This window comes from Geotrypetes seraphini, chromosome 1, assembly GCF_902459505.1.
Source record: "Geotrypetes seraphini chromosome 1, aGeoSer1.1, whole genome shotgun sequence".
Taxonomy (NCBI): domain Eukaryota; kingdom Metazoa; phylum Chordata; class Amphibia; order Gymnophiona; family Dermophiidae; genus Geotrypetes; species Geotrypetes seraphini.
Genome location: NC_047084.1, coordinates 98,229,682 through 98,248,955, shown reverse-complemented (window position 1 = coordinate 98,248,955; position 19,274 = coordinate 98,229,682). Strand labels below are relative to the sequence as shown.

The window sequence follows — 19,274 nt, the reverse complement described above, 5'->3', positions numbered from 1 at the left end:
GAACCCCACCGTGAGACTGACATACCGTACCTCCGAGGCCTCCAAAAACAGTGGCAACGGCAGCGCTCTGAACGGGCTGCTTCACGGCCTTCCCTCTGCTGCATCACTGATGACAATGTCTTATTTTCAGGGAAAGTCCAAACTACAGAAAATTGGTATTAATGGTGATGATCTATCCTAGAATAACCCTGGAGATGATATGAAAAAATGTGCTTCCCAGAATGAGAAAAATTAATTAATGAAAACAAGATGAATAAAAGGACCAATCAGTACGGGCCCAATGCCCTCGTAATAACCGTTGGCCCCGGGCAGGTGTTTATGAAGTGACAAGCACTTAGAAATGAATCTAAATAAACCCTGCCCCGTACATCATCTTATCCTTATATTGTGTATGGTTTATATAGAAAAATTATGTGTCTATGCGTCATAAATAATCAGGAGCACAATCGTCTCCAGATAAAGACAAGAAAATCACCCCAAAAAAACTCCCTGAAACCTACTACAAAGAAACACAATATGTGAAAAATAAAAAATCCAAAATGCAAAAAATGACAAAAATGGTCAAAAAACAAAGAAAAATATAAATATAATATCCTCAGTCTCCTCCATCAATCCACAACGCAGTGAGCCCTGTGCACCTGTCACAAATTGTTCATAAAAGTAAAAAAAAAAAAAAAGTGAAAAATACTTAGCTCAAGAGGCTGCAGTAAATCCAGAGCGAGACAAAGTTCAAAGTTCATCAATCATCACTATTCAATTCCGCTCGCTACTCTGTCCCGCTCACTTAAACTCGCTCAGTGAAGAGTCATAAAAGTCGGTCCATACGCCGTTGAACTATAATCACTCAGTCTCATGCAGTCAAAGAGACTATTCATTAGTGTTCACCATACATTCTGCTCACTCGACAGGTCCTGTTTCAATATCCTCGTCAGGAGGGAGCAAGAAAATAAAAAAAAATTTTTAGTAAACTGACTGAAAATTCAAACGCCCAGTCCCTACATGTAAAGGACGGAGTAATCCACAGCCAATAACTTTGCTGTTATTGGTATTTACATTTTGGTTTCTTTTTGGCCATTTCTGGTAATTATTTTCAGGGAAACATGGTAGTTACGCTCAAATGAGTTGCTGTTTTATAAGGGAAGGGTAGAATATCACAGAGTTAGGAGCTCTGCAGTAGCATTACAAACAGTTTGCTTAATCAGCTGCAGACTACACATAATTTTTATTGTATGCATAAATAGCAATTCTCCTTAACTTTGTCATGATTTATCTTTTTTTTTTTTTTTGGCTCGGTAGATTCCTCTTGCTCTTAGGAACTTCCAGTTGAATCTGAACTGGCCTCTTTATTAGGCTGTTGGGCTATGGTGCCATAACACTTCATTTAGAGGTCGACTGACCTTCAGTTTCAACATTGAAACAGACCTGAAATCCAGGTTTGGGTGTTGGCCAAAAATGCCAGTGCAACCCTCCCCCAGTGCAATTACTTTTAGTGTCTTCTCCCTTTACGATCAGTTTTAGTGATTTCCTACTCACCTGTCCCCCTTACTGTCTATTTTTATGCCCATCCACCATCACCCAAAATAACTTCTCAAGCCTACATTTAAATCTCCTGGTGGACTAGTAGCTGTTCAGTGCAAGAGTGATTCCCGATCACTCTTGGTAGCCATTTTGGCTATATAACCAGTAGGGGCAAGAGTGACTGAGGATCATATTTAGCCTGAGAAGCAACTAGATCACCAAGAGATTTAAAGGTATGCCTGGTGAAGACCTTCGGATTATGAGTGGATGTTGGTGATCAGTAGACACCGACGCCAAGAGGGCTGGGTGGAGGGTAGGTTGTTTTTGTTCTGGACAAAATCAAACTGCAAATTTTTGTTGCTGGTTCGGTTTTGGTCGCCTCTTAACTTCATTCAAGCAAAAATCATTCAGAAAGGGAAATCTTCAATATGCATAGAGCTCCTACATAATTTTCCTTATTATAGTAAACAAAAAAGTTGTTTTGAATATAAGATGAGCAGTCAAATGTGGGAGTTATGTCTGTCTGACATAAACAACTTACTCGCCACAAATATCTTCATCAGTCCAAACAAAACTTGCCTTATTATTCCCTAACAATTCCACATTCATTTTTTCATATTTGTAACTAGAGCATAAATTTGCCCACCAGAAAGGGAAGTTGAGACGATCAGAGCTCTTCCAATTTCGTGTTATCATCTGAATGGCTATCCCTGTCATTATCAAGAAAAGCTGGGATTTATAACGATCCATTGGGGCTTGACATGCAATAAGGTACCACATATGACCATCTCGTATGTCAGTGGAAATGTTGAATCGAGTATTTCATTAAATTAGTCTGGGGCCCGTTTGCAGCTTTTATTGCATCCATATAATTGATATTTTGCTTTAATCTAGGTTTGATTTCCTTGCACATCCAGGATGGGGTGGTGGTGGTATCTTATAGTACTATGAATAAGTGTGTTTATTAGTAAAAGGGAGGGGGGAAATGGTGATTTTAAATTCTGTAAGTTCAAAGTGCTTCTTTCTGTTTTGTTATGTGTTCAGACATGTATCTGTATTGCACTGTTCGTACTTGAAAACTAATAAAGAATTAAAAAAAAAAAACTTGCATTGTGTCAGGGATAACACATTATGCAAAATATCTATTTTGTATACTATCACATGGTAAATTATGTATGAGCTCTATAACCCTTTGTTCAGCACTACTTGGAGTTTTCCTCTGCATTGTATCCATCATCTCAGTTACTTTAGCTGTTAGAGCAACATCAACTGGGTCAGAATCTATAGATTAACCTGATAACTTAGACCCTAAGTCTGATCACCAGGTGTCATTGTTGAGTGATGGCTTAAACTGCTTTACCCCAGGGGCTATGAGCCCTCTGTCTGCATCATTCCCTGCTGGCGTGGTGATTGATTTTAAATTGTATTGTTTCTGCATTTACATTTAAACTGCCAAACTTCACTCTGGTAAATTGCCTTTATTTGTCGAACAGATTTTGCTAATTGTAGCCAAAGTTCTGCTTCACTAAAATACATAGAGAGGAAGCAAACCATCAGGGAAAATTAATTGTATTTATATGTTGGTTATTGGCGAGTTTCACTTTATGTATGTAACATATATGAAAAATCTGCCAGTATAAAATGTTTCTAAATGGGTTTTCTGTTGACCAAATATCTGGTTTCTCTCCCTTGCTTTATAAGTTTTATAGTTAATTAAAGCTCATTTTAATTCATTTTACATCTACTATTAAAATGTAGGTGCCCACTGTTTGTGTGTTAATAAGCATTTGTCACTTCTCTTGATAGAACGAAAGACTTCAAACTTTGTTAGGTGACAAAGAAAAGATGAATTTGTCTGATATGGAACCAATCCCACTACCTTTAGAACCACAGGTGAAAATTAGAGGAATTATACCAGAAAAAGCCACACTCTTTAAGGTAATTACATTATATTACATTAGGGATTTCTATTCTGCCATTACCTTGCAGTTCAAAGTGGATTGCAAAAGAATTATCAAGGAAGTATTACAAAAAGATTTTACCAAAAAGAGATTTGGTTATTTTCAAAGAGAGTAAGAAATGAGTATGGTTATTTGTTTAGGATAGTTGGCTTTAGTGAGAGGTGGAGTTTGATACTTGCGGTGTTATTTCTTTTTCAGGGATTTCTTGAAGAGTATGGTCTTTATTTCTTTTCTAAAAGTTTTGTAGTCTAGGGATGCCGTCAGTAGATTGGCGATTTGGTTATCTAGTCTGGCTGCTTGAGTGGCTAGTAGGCCATCATATAGTTTTTTCCGTTTGATCTCCTTAATTGGGGGGTATGAGAATGGGGTGTGAGTTTTCCTATGTCTGGTTGAGGTGTTGTGAATGAGGCGGTTGTTCAGGTAGTTTTGACTGTCTCCGTATAAAGTCTTAAATAGTAGACAGTAGAATTTAAATTGTATTCTTGCTGGGATTGGAAGCCAGTGCGATTTGAGATATGCTTCTGTAATGTGGTCATGTTTCTTCAAAGAGTAGATGAGTCTTAGTGCTGTGTGTTGGATTGTTTGTAGTTGTTTTGTTATTGTTGCAGGGGAGATAGAGGATATCACAGTAGTCTAGTAGGCCTAGTATTAGGGATTGTGCTATGAGCTGGAATTGTGATTTTTCGAAGAATTTCCAAACTTGTCTTAAGTTTCTCATGACTGAGAATGATTTTTGTATTGTTTTATTGATTTGCAGTTGCATGGTGCAGCATCTGTCAATTGTTATTCCTAGTAATTTTAGAGTGGGTTGTATGGGGTAGTTGATTGTGTTGATTTCAATGTTGGTTAATAAAAAATTTGTCTCCCCTTCCCCTTTCATTTTAATTGAAGCTTAGTGAAAAAGGAATTATCTTAAACTAGCTTTCTTCAGGGTGCAGATACTGATGGCCTTTAATCTAGGATCCCCAACTCAACTTCTGTATCTGAAATCTTAGCACAAGAGGGTGAATCCAAATTTGCTCTATAACTATCAAAGAGGCAACAACAAACGAAAAATCCAACAAAACTGCAGTGAAACATCGAGTCGAAGAACGAAATCAGAAACTGCAGTAATGATGTACAGGACGCCAAGTCTTTAATAAAAAATCATAAAAGATAAGATCATAAAAAAGGCTTCTTTTACGAAGGCGCGCTAGGGCCTTAACGCTCGCAGTAGCGCATGCTAAAATCCCACACGCGCTAGCCGCCACCACCTCCTCTTGAGTACCTTAGTAAAAGGAACCCTAAGTGTTGATGTACTCTCGCTGCCTATTATGCAATTTATTCTTGATGTAAACCGGACTGAACTGTAAGGTATAGCGAGATATAAATAAAGCTATTATTATTATTTAGTAAATAAGCATGTAGCTTCCATATTTAATCCAAAATTGAAACTGTCTTCCTGTGCTCATCTTTTTGCGACGGCTCATTGCAGTGGTGAATTTTGACGTCACTTATACTTTGCTGCTACTCTACAATTTTTTGTGACTTTTTTTGTTATCCCCTTTTTTTACCATGGACCCCTGACGAAGGTTTGTCCGAAATACAGACCGTGTCTGGTCCCTTGATTGGTAAAAGGGTTTGCATATAATTATTTTGTCACAATAAATTTTGCCTACGTCTTGTACAGATCTGCAGTTCTGTTTTGTTTGCTCTTATCTTTTATACAATTCTTTTCCTGCCACTTGACCTTTATAGCGTCCACTCTCTCTTCCTCCAGCTTGTTTAGATACTGTCACAGCACTGCAAAACTTTAACCAGCAAAATTTTTTGCAGAAGTGGCAGACTTTCAAATCCTTACATCAGATAAACTTACTACTTCAGAACTGTGGAAATAGTGGTCTACAGACTTCTGGCACTTTCATTAAAAAAGTACAAAAAATGAATTTGATAAGGAGTAGCACCAGAGACAATAAATGGTTCAGCACAGATTTTCTTTCTTTTTTCTTTTTTTTTTTTTTAACAACCCCTTGATAAGTTACCTTTCAGAAAGACTATTGTCATTACTACATTTTTTGAAACGGGCAATCATGTTTTCCAGAGTGCACTGATGCCTGCCAAGTTATTCTTCAAGACAGAAGATGGAGGAAAATATCCTGTTATATTTAAACATGGAGATGATTTACGTCAAGATCAGCTTATTCTTCAAATCATTTCACTTATGGACAAGGTACGAACATGGTTGCTGTCCTGGTTTCGTTAACTCTCAGTTGTGATGTGCCATATCTTACCTCGTATGTTTTGATTACAGCTGTTACGGAAAGAGAATCTGGATTTGAAGTTGACACCATATAAGGTATTAGCTACCAGTACCAAACATGGTAAGTTTATCAAACATTTGGCTGAGGAAAAGAATCTATACTAAATAATAATTTATATAAATTGCTTTTAAGAACAAGATAAAGTGCATTTTGCTGCTTCTCTTAGACTTCCACAGCTGTTATCATGTTTCTTGAACCTATCTGGTTGGTGCTGTGTCTGAGTTTGCTCGACTATTTCAGCCATCTTACTTTGGCTTTCTTCAGGGTGACATTGTGGTTGGTTTGTGTGCTGACTTTTATGTAGCGGTTCTCGATCTGGATTGGTTGATGTCTGACCAATCATATTTAAAGTATTGAAGTAGTCAGGAACCAACTTTTCCGGTCTTCAAGAGTTTAAAACCACTATAGATACGAACGGCTTTTCCTGTTTATCAAGTGTTTAAACTGATTGGCCAAAGACCAATAACTTTCTCATGTTCAAGAGTTTAAATGTGATTGAAAAACACACAACCCATCAAGAACCACTACATAATAATTGTTTGTTGGCCAAAATGTAAGACGCAACACTGGGCATCAGTGTTCCCTCTAAGCGGGCGGGTGTTGTGAGCAAACTTTTTTCACCGTGAGCCAAAAATATCGGGCGCCAGCAAGTTATGAGCCAACTCGCCCGATTCTCCTCTCGCCGCCCTGCCATCTGCCGTACGCCTCTTCCGATCGTGCGCTGTGACGAGAAACGTGTGCGCTGCGATGTAATATTTTGTGCGCCAGCGCACGCCAGCGCAGCTTAGCGGGAACACTGGTTCAAATGGTTTTATTTATTTCCCCAAATTTATTTTTGTTATACGCATTGAAAATATTTGATATTGCGTTTAAATCAAAATCTCAATAAACTTGAAACGAGTGCCCGTGAGATTGTGGGAGGGTTAAATACTCAAAACTTAGAAGTTTTTGCTACGCCAGCTTTCTGGTATCTTTACATACAGTGGCGTACCTAGCATATGTAACATCCGGGGCCCATCATTTTTTGGCACCCCCCCCCCCCATCTGTAAGAAAAACATGATTTTTAGTAACAAACCACACGTCACACATGAGTACCTAGGAAAAGGCAGCATCTTACATATTGCAGTGAGCAGTACATCAATACACCCATTGTAAAACTAAACAAGCCAGACCAGCACAGATCAATCCTACACCGTCAATCCTAACAGAAAACCATGTCTTTCGAACACACAGAACACAGAAAACACCTTCGCCTAGTAAGGAATATGTAATCACAAACTAACCCCTCCCTCTTTTACAAAACTGTAGTGTGGATTTTAGCTACGGAGGTAACAGCTCTGATGCTCATAAAATTCTGAGCATCAGAGCTGCTACCACCAAGGCTGGTGCTAAAAACGCTTCACAGTTTTGTAAAAGGGGGGATAAAATAAAAATACATAGACAAAGGTTAAATTGAACCAGCAAGAAGCTGGACTCTGCATACAATGCTTCACAGAAACAGTGACACATGTCTCCTAAAGCAATAAATAAATAGAAATTTTTTTCTACCTTTGTCTTCTGTGGTTTCTCCTTTCCTCATCTTCTTGTAACTCTCTTCCTTCCATCCACTGTCTGCCGTCTCTCTTCCCCTATATGGCATCTTCTCTCCTTCTATGCCCCTTCCAGAAACTGTATGCCTCCCCCTTCCATCTCTCCTTTCACCCCATTGGTCTGGCATCTCTCTCCTCGCCTTCCCTCTCCCACACCTCTCCTCATAGTCTGGTATCTCCCCTTCCCTGATTCTCTGGCATCTCTCTCCTTTCCTTTTCTTCCATCTTTCGCTCCCCCTCCATGCTCTCACATCTCCCCCTTCCTTTTCCCTTAGACTGGCATACCTTCCTCCTACGCTCCAAGCCCTGGCATCTCCTTTAATTCCCTCCCTCATCTTCCTTCTCCCTCCAGCTGGGTACCGCAACACTCTTCCCTGCAGCTCTGCACTTCCCCACAATTGCCATGCTTCGGTTCCTCTTCTTCCTTCCTTCCTTCCCCCCCCCCCCACGGGACCCTGCGGCACCATCAACTCTTACTCCCTCTAATGTCGGCCCTGCAGCTCCAGACTTCCTCGCACCTTCTCCCCTCCCCCTTTGGATCGCTATTATTTTAAATGTTATAGCCGCGGAGCTGTATCCATCAGTGGAGATGTCTAACCTCGGCCTGCCCCGGAACTCTTACTGCAGCAGACGCCCGTCTAGGCAGGAACAGGAAGTCACTGTTGCAGTAAGAGTTCCGGGGCAGGCCGAGGTTAGACATCTCCACTGATGGATACAGCTCCGCGGCTATAACATTTAAAATAATAGCGATCCAAAGGGGGAGGGGAGAAGGTGCGAGGAAGTCTGGAGCTGCAGGGCCGACATTAGAGGGAGTAAGAGTTGATGGTGCCGCAGGGTCCCGCGGGGGGGGGGGGGAGGAAGGAAGGAAGAAGAGGAACCGAAGCATGGCAATTGTGGGGAAGTGCAATCCCCCCAATGCGTCCCCTTACCTTACCGACGCGTGTGTGCGCTGTGAAGAGAAACTTTGCGCTGCGATGTAATATTTTGTGCGCGAGCGCAGGCCAGCGCAGCTTAGCGGGAACACTGCTGGGCATTCAAGTTTAACTGAACTTAATGACTGAAAAATATCAGTGGATGTTGTCTAACCACCAAATATGTAAAAACTTTTTCAAAACTTCAGTGATTAGTAGTACCTCCACCTTGTTGCTTAGATCTGATACTCATTCTTTCTCACTAAAACTCAGACTTTGGGATCCTTTTACAAAGGCGCACTAGCGTTTTTAGCTCGCGTGCTACCTGAAAAACTACCGCCTGCTCAAGAGTTTTGTAGCTATCCTATAAGCAGCAAGGAATTTTATGTGTTTTTAAATATTTCTCTTCAGGTTTCATGCAGTTTATTCAGTCAGTTCCTGTCGCTGAAGTTCTTGCTACTGAAGGAAGTATACAGGTATGGCCTCTTTGTTTCAATAAATAACAGAAATAAAATGTCTCTTTTAAAGCCAGTCCATGCATAAGATTTGTCATTCTCTTTGCATTTTTTTTTTTTTTTTAACAGTCTTTGTATTTTTGCAGACTGAATATAAGTGGGTTTTTTTTTTTTTTTAGAGTTGCTGAATTTGTTTACCAACACAGAGACCAATATTCAGGGTTACAAGTGCTAAAATTATTTGAATAAATTTATCCATACAATTATTTATCTATTTATAGTATTTATATACCACTTATAGCAGTGGTCTCAAACTTACGGCACGGGGAACCACATGCGGCCCGCCAGGTACTATTTTGAGGCCCTCGATATGTTTATCATAATCACAAAAGTAAAATAAAACCGTTTCTTGATCATGTGTCTCTTTAGTTATAAATGACAATATTATTATTAAGACTTAAACAAAAAGAAAGATTTTCAAACTAAGACTTTTACCTAATGCAAAATTGTCATTTCTTTAATAAGACATTAACTATTTTTTTCTGAGGCCCTCCAAGTACTTACAAATCCAAAATGTGGCCCTGCAAAGGGTTTGATTTTGAGACCACTGACTTATAGCCTATACATTCAGGTACCAAAACTTTTTTAAAAAAAGGAAAGGGTGGCCAAGAGATGTGAAGTGACCCCTGCCATCAGGATTAGAACCTAAAATGAAGAAGAAGATATAATGATTGGATCCTCAAACCTTAGTGTGCATGACGCAATAGGGAAATGTGAATTTAAATCATGTTCACCAACATTTAGGCCCTCTTCTATCAAATTGCGATAGCAGTTTTTAGTGCGGGGAGCCACGCTGAATTGCCTGCGCTGCTCCCGACGCTCATTGAGTTTCTATGAGCGTCGGGAGCAGCGCGAGCCATTCAGCGCAGCTCCCCGCGCTAAAAACAGCTTTCGCAGTTTGATAGAAGAGAGACTTAGTGTGATGTAGGAATATTTACATTTTTTACGACTAGTCAAAGCTAGATAAAGATGATAAGTATAATCATGATGGTGAAAACTACCATATGTCTTCTGTGTAATCCTGTTCAAAGAATGACCATAAGGAATATAAAGAATAACATTACCAGCCAATCAATAAAACAGTCAGAAGTCATAAACTATACTTGGCCAAACCATTTCAAAAAATCATATTTAATTCCAAAGGTACTGTCGTATTCAAAGGCCAAACCAGCTTCATCTTAAAAATAGATGTTAGTGAGCATGATTAAATTCACATTTCTCTATTGAAAGCCACCTAGAAGGACATTTCCAATTGGATGGGACAAAAAATATTTGAACAAACTTTCAAAACTAGGAAAAAAAACTGATTACTGTATTAGTGGGTGACTGGAGCTGCCTTCCGTTCACAGCTTCCAAAAATGACTGCAATGTGAAAAAGACATTAATATTTATAGCGTAATGACTATCATTTCCATATAGTCATGCAAAATGGTTACCAAACTTTCAAAATAATTCTTCATAAAATGCTTTCTGCTCAATAGCAACATCAAGGTCCCATTGGTTCTACAGTATTCAACAAATAAGAATCCATTTTTGTTCTTGTTTTCTCATTTGCTGGTGAACATTGCCCAATTACTCAGTCTCCGGAGCACATTCTAAAACAAGGCAACAAAATAAATCAAAGCTATGTTTTTTTATCAGTGCTATGTGAGACCAAAAGGGCCATCATCTTACAATTTGTTATGCAGTGATGATGATCTATAAGTATCGTTTCCAACCCCCTTATTGTCTGGTCCATGTAATATAATACTTCACAAAACAGAAGAAAAATCTGCAGATGGAAAATACAAAACAAAGCAACAGTGGAGGAGATGGTGAAAAACTCAGCCTATTATGCTCCAACAGATGAATTTATTGATTCAGAAGGAGGTCTCAAAATGAATCGTGATTTGGTTGCAAAGTCCTGCCTCAGGAGTTTAATTCTGACAGGCTGATTGGAACTGATTGTATAAAAATGTAAATGACTGTCTTTTCAGAAAAGTACTCCCCAAACACTGTGAAACAGCAAATCTCACCAAAATGCAGCTGTACCTGCGAATTGTTTTCACTTTTGATGGAGAAGTTTCTTTTAAATTAGATTCGCTGTTTCATAGTGTTTTTGGAGTAATTTTGGAAATATGACCCCTAGCGGTAGTCATGTGAGACTAGGCCACTAGGAGCGCCATTTTAACTATGGCACCGGAGTAACCAGGAGTGAATGGACATACTCCTAGCTGACCCCCCCCTAGACCTCATTGGATGAAACCCCTGGAACCACCAAGGAATTTTAAAGTGGCCACTGGGGGGAGGGGGCTTGTGTCCTGGGAGGGATTCATCCCTACAACCCAGGAGTGATGCTCTCAGATGGTAAAATAACCCCAGCAAAGAGCTGGAGGTATTTTATCATTGCATTTGGGCCCTAATGTGGCTTGCAATTTATCTCTGCAAGTCGCATTAGGTAATTTGTATAATAATGAGATGCAAAACGTGCATTTGCATATTGTGCATCTCATTATTTAGAACGCAAGGCAATTTAAATATTGCTGCACTATTAGGACTGTTTAAATCGTTGTAAGGGCCATTTACTGCGACTTAAAGCTCTTATTCTGCTTGATGAATTTACCCCATAATAAACATATTGTACTGAATCCATTTTAATCAGACATTTAACTGGAAAACACCAAACATTTTGACCAAGAAACAATTCTACTCTTTGATGAAAAAATAACGTTAATATATGATTTTTGTCCATCTCGAAGGAAAAAGATTTTAAGGTTTAAAGAGGAACTTCTTTGTGATTATATCAGTGGTTTAATCTCTGACAACACCAGCATTGGAAAGCACTTTCTCTTACCCACAAGCATTTTTGTAGGAAGTTATTAAGAGAAGGAACAAATCCTTGACCTCCTGACTCAGAACTTCAGTTTTTGTGTTGATCAGAATAGCAGAAAGCCAAATGTCTCAATGAGCTGAAAAACTTTTCTAGGTAACATCTTACCTGTATATGAAGAGCTTTTATGGTTGATTTAAAGACTTCCTAATTTTCTTTAATATATAGGCCCTTTTGTGATAGGATTTTTGAAGCTTTTGTCTCATATCTTATCACTGATGAAGCTTTTGTGCTCTGGGTGTTCAATTTGTCTCAGCTTCCTCTTCTCAGTGATCAGCTCTTTGGCGTACCAAGGTGTCACATTTCAAAAATCTGGAGTATTTTATTATAACTAGAGCAACACTCAGGATGCCTTTCAGCGCTATAGAAATTATAAATATTAGTTGTAGAACCCAGCTGACATTATAAAATTAAAGAAATGTTCCATAGTAACTAAGAATATACACACAAACACAAGCTTCCAAACTTAAGTCAATGAAACCGTCCGCGCAAAAGGGAATGCAAAAAATACCCTCATTGGTCCAAGAAGTTTCAAACAAAGGGTGTGCCCCTTTGTTGCACTCCTTTTTAGTGGGTTTTTGACAGCATGCTACCATGGCCACATTGTTTAAAAGCCTGGGGGCTGCTTCAAATTACGACATAAGTCAATTGAGAAAAAGAGCTCATTACTCCCCTCTGCCCCTCCTCCAAATAGCAATTCTTTTGAAGGTTGAGATGAGCAATCAATAGAAACCCAACACTATGCGGACATAGCTCCTCCTGTTCATTTAGTGTCATTCACCTGCTTGCAAAGGAGTTAGAAAATGTACCAGAAATAGCAGTATGAATACCTGGCCCATGTGCCTTCTATAGGTGCTCACTTCTATCCCAAATTTTGTTAATAACAAAAAGAGGCAAAAATGAAACCAGAAGGCACCAGAGGACCAACACATACCTTGCTTGCCCTGGATCGGTAGCATGGAATGTTGCTACTGTTTGGGTTTTGGCCAGGTACTAGTGACCTGGATTAGCCATCGTGAGAATGGGCTAGTGGGCTTGATGGACCTTTGGTCTGACCCATTAAGGCTATTCTTATGTTCTTACAAAGGTAGAACTTCCACCATTACGAGTGCAAACCAGGCTCCTGGAATCAAGAGCGCAGTCATCTACAATAGAGCAAGCCTTGAGTGAGGATATAAAGCAGTGGCCAAGTGGCTGGAGACTTGATCATTGAGCTTCTCTTTCCCACATCATTGGGCTAGAGATTCTGTTCTGTGAATTCAAATAACAGACGAGGAAAAGCCATGTAAAAACAAATGGTTTATTGACAGAGCTTCCACAGTCTGGGAAGAGCAAGCCCTCAAAATTTCAGTGCTCTTCAAAGAGAAAACAAGGCAAACAGATTTATACCCTAAGTGTCATCATTTGTAATAATTATCATGCTTTAGAATACAATGGCACAGTTGATCACATGACTTCCTTTCCAAAAATGCTTTACGTCATATTAACATTAAAGTCCATTCTGTTAAGTTTTTAAACCCAGCAGGTGGCAGTGTTTCACTTTTCTTCCTAAATCAGTTTTGATCTTTGACCTTTCCAAGTATCAATCATGTCAGTTACAAAGCCCTACTTCCTCAAAGTAGTATTGCATTTTCTAATCTATAAGAAACAGATTCTCTGTAAAACACCCAAATTTCCTGTTCCTCTGAGAACCTTATCCCATAGATGTATGTGAACAATGGTACATAAATCTATTTCTCTTAAGAATCACAAAATCAACCAAATCAACCTTCTGACCTTCCTAGCATTAGCTGAAATGTAGAATCAGCAATTTAGACAGGGAATGCCAATCTGTGAACTAGCTAAATCTATTTATTACAAGGCCTCATGGCTGAGTTTCCAACTGTATTTTTTAATGTATTCACTTAAGTTTGATTCATTCACAATCTCAGTTTTCATATCATCGGTAACAACTGTCACATCTGTAAATTCCAGAAATCGTCAACAGCAGGGACTAACTTAACTTAGATCAGCATATAAGAAATATGTGCAACGATTTGTTCCTTTCAGATTGTATATACTCCTGGGATTCTGTGGAATATGTTTGAAAATTCTGTGCACAATATTTAAAGATGGTATTTTGCCATCAAAAGCTAATCAAAAATATATTTTGTCCAATAAAAGAGGTATCATCTTAATTTTTTTTTCTCTCTGTGTTGCTTTATTTCTGTTTATTACCCCTCTAACTATAAACTGTTCTTTCTAACTTCCAGCAAGACCCCCTAATTCTGTCTGCCTCCAAAGATTTCTCCCACATGAAATACCCCCACCTTTTTTTCCTTTCCCACACATACTTCTACTTTTTATTCTTTCTTCCCCAGGTACAAATCCTCACATCTCAATCTTTTTCCTCTTCTCCCCAGCTATCAGTGTATCTCTTCCCCTTCCTCCCTATGAGACACCTTTAAGTTTTATCTCCTCCTACACCACTGGCACATTTTCAGTTTGATCTGCCCCCATCTACACCACTACTCCATCTGGGACAATCTCGGCTTTCTCAGCCTCTCTCCCATCCCCATGGTATGCTTTCGGCTTTCTCTGCTCTACCCCTAATCCCCATGGCATTCTCTCAGCTTTTGCTGCCTCACCTTCAGTGTTCTTGTTGTATTGCTCTGCCTATTCTCATGTTGCTCTGCCTCTCCCTTGAGTAATATAACAATTCTGATATTGTGCTATAAAAATTCCTAATTAAAATATGATTCAATAACAAAATTATGGCAATCTGGGAATGAGATATGCCAGACAGCATTCCTGCATGAGACCAATAGAAGATGAGCTCTCTGAGGAAGGATGGTCTTTCACATTTTAACAGTATAGCGGTAACAAATGACTGCATTTTCAGTTTTTCCTAGTAATATGTAGAAATAAAAATAACCAAAACAAAAAGAATCCAAGTGATACCTTTTTTTATTGTACTGACTAGAGCATGGTTTTATTACTTGGGATCTAGCTAGATACTTTGGACGTGTTGAAAACAGGATACTGGGCTTAATGGACCTTCGATCTGTCCCAGTGTGATAATTCTTAGTTATTGTGGTTACAGCTTTCAAATGCAATCCTCCTTCAGATCAGAGATAAACAAATGAAGATAGCTGTTGGATGGGAGAGAGACAGGGAGATAAGGAAGGGTGATAGGAAGGTGTCAAAGCAGTAAAAATTGTGTTTTGTAATGGAGAGAAAGTCAATGCCTTTGGTGGGTTTCAAAATGTTTAAGTACCTGTATGTAAACCGCTTAGAGCAGGGGTGTCCAATGTCGGTCCTCGAGGGCTGCAATCCAGTCGGGTTTTCAGGATTTCCCCAATGAATATGCATTGAAAGCAGTGCATGCACACAGATCTCATGCATATTCATTGGGGAAATCCTAAAAATCCGACTGGATTGCGGCCCTCGAGGACCGACATTGGACACCCCTGGCTTAGAGTGTGGTAGTAAAACTACAAAAAGGCAATATACATGTCCCAGTCTCTTTCCCTTTCCCTTTTATCATTTTGATCTCAAAGGTCATGTGTTCCTGGATTGTCTTAAAATTTTCTTTTAATGTTCTCACCATAAAATTATTGATGCAATGTTCTGGTTTTCTGAAATGTTGTCCCATGGAGGTGATATATTAAACATGCCAACCAGGATATCTGTGTAAATTAATCCTAGTCTTTAGCATCTGGCTTGTTTCTCCAATATAGCATCCTTCGCTACACCGTTTGCATTGAATGATATAAACCAGTGTGGAGGACCACCAGGCCAATCGGGTTTTCAGGCTAGCCCTAATGAATATGCATGAGAGAGATTTGCAAATAATGGAAGTAACAGGCATGCAAATCTGCTTCATGCATATTCATTAGGGCTAGCCTGAAAACCCGATTGGCCTGGGGGTCCTCCAGGACAGGGTTGGGAACCACTGATATAAACTACATTTTGAAGATGAGCATGTAAAGGATCCCTTTATGAAATATATTGGCAGGTGTTTACCGGTGTATATTTTTAATCGGTTTTTAATGGCACAGTTAATTACAACACTGATTAAAACCAATTAAAACATTTACATTAGGTGGCGGCACAGTACCTACCATTGCCTAACTTACAGCGCTGTTTATACAATCTGGCCCTCAGGGCCTTCCGACAGCCACCTAGTCTGAAACAGAAACTGGTGAAGAACACACTCCCTGCACACAAGAAAGAGAATGGCACACCTTCCTGCCACAAAACTAGCAGGAAGGTGTGCCATTCTCTTTCTTGTGTGCAGGGAGTGTGTTCTTCACCAGTTTCTGTTTCAGACTGTTGGAAGGCCCTGAGGGCCAGATTGTATAAACTGCGCTGTAAGTTAGGCAATGGTAGGTACTGTGTCGCCACCTAATGTAAATGTTTTAATTGGTTTTAATCAGTGTTGTAATTAACTGTGCTATTAAAAATTGATTAAAAATATACACCGGTAAACACCTGCAAAGATAGGTGTCATAATCACATCTAAAGAGGCTTCTAATGGCGCCTGAGGTCAAAGTAGGCTTAGTTAGGGGCAGAGAAGATCTTAGGCGCCATTAGATGTGATTCTCGAAAGAACTTAGGCATCAGCAATGTTGGCCAGTAGAACTCTTGCTTACATTAGACACCTAGGTTTTGTGGTAGGTGCCATTAGCCATGATTTTTTAAACTGAACGTAAGCATGATTGACAGGTGGTTGGCGCCTTCTTTCGGACAGCTGCCAGTTTAGGCACTATTTATAGAATCTGACCCTTAGTGCCTTCTAAAAGGAAGGCAGTAAGCACTCCCGCATTAACCCTGCATTATCCAAGTAGTACATGCTAATGTGAACGTTCTCCTTCCCTGCCCATGTCACACCCCTTCCCAAACAGATTACATAAATATATATATAATGCCTGATTAGTACATGCCAACAGGCAAATTACTACAAACTACTTTAATGCATGGCGCTGTAAAAACCTTTTTCCCATGTTAAGCTTGTGTCTATGCTTAACATGCTTTATTATAGTTTTGCCTATTATAGGACTTATTGACTTATTTTTCTGGCATGGTTGAAGATGATTAATTAAATACCATTTGATGCTCCAGAACTTTTTTAGAAAATATGCACCAAGTGAAAAAGGACCCTATGGAATAAGTGCAGAAGTTATGGATACTTACGTTAAAAGCTGTGGTAAGTTCTGATAAATGCTTATCGAGTTATTTTATTCCTAAGTAAAGTAAAGATTTCAGAAAATAAAATAAAAATTCTTAGATAAAAGTTTTTTGCAGTAAAGTATGGTCAGTAAGATATCAGTATTTTCATTCTGTAGCGAAGACATAGGATTGTGTACCATAGCTGTATGTTCCCCCTAGTTGTGAACATTGCAGAAGGGTGTCGCTCAAAATTTCCAACTCTTCCCCTTTAGTACTAGGGAACAGCTTTTATTTTTTATTTTATTTATTCAATATTCTATACTGTTCTCCCAGGAGAGCTCAGAACAGTTTACATGAGTTTATTCAGGTACTCAAGTATTTTTCCCTGTCTGTTCCGGTGGGCTCACAATCTATCTAATGTACCTGGGTCACAAAAGCAGCATGGATTTGAACCCACAACCCCAGGTTGCTGAGGCTGTACCTTTAACCACTGTGCCACATACTCCCTCTTCAGTTTTTCCTTCTGCAAGTGAACTCAAAGTATCTTCTGATCTTTGCTTTCTTTTATTTTGGGGTATTTTTGCTGTCGATTTTTGAATTTCTTGCATGGCTTTGGTGCTTGGAGGTTCCTCTCTTGGCTTACTCCACCAGGGAAAGGAAGCAGTCCTACATAAGCAGACTGCTACGCCCGGGCCAGTCTCTTAGAGTACCTATGAAGCCAGCCTGCTTTTGTGTCCATTCAGGATTTATCAGAGACTTGAGCATAGACTGTAGGGCCCCTGTGTAAAAACTCTCTGGGTATAAGGGAACCACCTGTAAAGTTTCCCCTGATGAGTCATGTGGATTTTCAGGGGTAGGAGTCCATAGTTGGGGTCCACCTGACTGGCAGCCAGATCTCCAAATGTCAGACTTATTACTGGCAATTGCTGAGGCAGAAATCCTTTCTCTGCAGGATGACAGGCACCAGAAGTTATAGTGAGTAATCCCATTATTCCCTATGGGGAAAATTGGGGAGGGGGGGGTTGTAAAAGTCAGATTTGAGGGTTCCAGGGTTAGAGTTGGGTTTCTCCTCCTCCAAAACTGATATTTTTTATTTTTCAGTTGAGCTCCCACAAACCATTTTTGGTGCAACTTTTCTGGCGGCAGCTCCATGTCCCAAGCAGAACGCTCCGTGTCAAACCACAGTGACTCCTAGTGTCAGTGACTCTTCGGAAAAGAACTGGGATGATTGGAAGTCTCCATGTCCTTATTGTCACATGGCTCCATTGCATCTGTGGATGATTTGGGATCCTTTTCGAGGTCCGGAGGTCAGGAGGCAAGGGCAGCTGCAGATCACGGTGATGATCCCTCAGTGTGTCACCTTTTCAAATCAGCTTCTGTTTCACATGTCATTTCTGACACCCTTTCTGCATTGAAGCTTGATTCCCAGCAGCCCTCCACCTCTGTGTTCCATTATGAGGGCACTAATGCTCAGATTACCTTTTTCCTGCTCATCTAGAATTCATCTCCTTTGTCACTTACCAATGGGAGTCACCTGAAGGCTCTCTAAAGGTATCCAAAGCTATGTCTAGGCTTTATCCTATGGCTCCGGACTTCAACAGCTGTTTTCACAACCAAAAGTGGACTCTGTAGTAGCACAAGTGACTAAGCTCACCTTTCTTCCTAGTGAGGGAGGAGTGATGCTGAAAAACACACAGGACCATAAGGTGGACATAGTCCTTAAAATACAGTATAAAATGCTTGCTTTGGGTATCAGAGCTGCAGTAGCTGCCTCCTTCGTGGCACTGGCCTGTCGTACAAGATTGCAGACTAGTCCCTCGGAGCTGGGGGATGCCTGTTCCCACATGATTAAGGAGGGAGTGAATTATGTGGCTGATGCTCTTTATCAGAGTAATGTTTCCGTTTCTGCCCACCTAATGCTCTGGATCAGACAGAGAGTGAGCAACTCAACTTCTAAAGCCACTCTCAGCAGATTACCCTTTAAGAGAAAAATACTTTCTTGGCAAAGGTTTAGACAACCTTATGGCCAGTGTGGTGGATCACCATCCCAAATCCATCCTGGACAGCAGGGGCTTTTGTTCTGCCAGGGATTGCAGAGGTAGTTTTAATACCTCTAGGAGATCCTTCCAGGGGTCCAGACAGATTTGACAGTTACAAGCACCGGCAACCCTAGGGTTCCCCTGGTGCCTCAGCCACCAAAATGCCACAATGACCCCAGGGCAACTTCTGCCCCTCCTCACATTGGCGGGCAGCTGTCGGCTTTTTGGAGAGAATGGGAACAGATTTCATCAGACCGTTTGGTTCTGGACATTATTCAGGAGGTGTACAAGATCGAGTTTTCTCAGGCCCCTCCAGATGTATTCCTCGACTCCCTAGCAGGATGGACAGAAAAGGAGGCCAGAATCCGAGTGACAGTGCAACATCTCTTGGACATTCAAGCCATAGAACCAGTTCTCAAA

At 40.1% G+C, this 19,274-nt stretch overlaps 1 protein-coding gene across 1 annotated transcript in view; it reads left to right on the top strand.

The window, feature by feature from the left end:
* The window catches only part of PIK3C3 (phosphatidylinositol 3-kinase catalytic subunit type 3), a 329,375-nt gene that overhangs the window by 181,822 nt on the left and 128,279 nt on the right, over positions 1-19,274 (top strand). Inside the window, exons 16-20 of the mRNA XM_033935321.1 lie at positions 3,325-3,456; positions 5,560-5,688; positions 5,770-5,839; positions 8,692-8,756; positions 16,768-16,852. Of these exons, the coding sequence (XP_033791212.1) occupies positions 3,325-3,456; positions 5,560-5,688; positions 5,770-5,839; positions 8,692-8,756; positions 16,768-16,852 (481 nt within the window). The remainder of the gene's footprint in view (positions 1-3,324; positions 3,457-5,559; positions 5,689-5,769; positions 5,840-8,691; positions 8,757-16,767; positions 16,853-19,274) is intronic.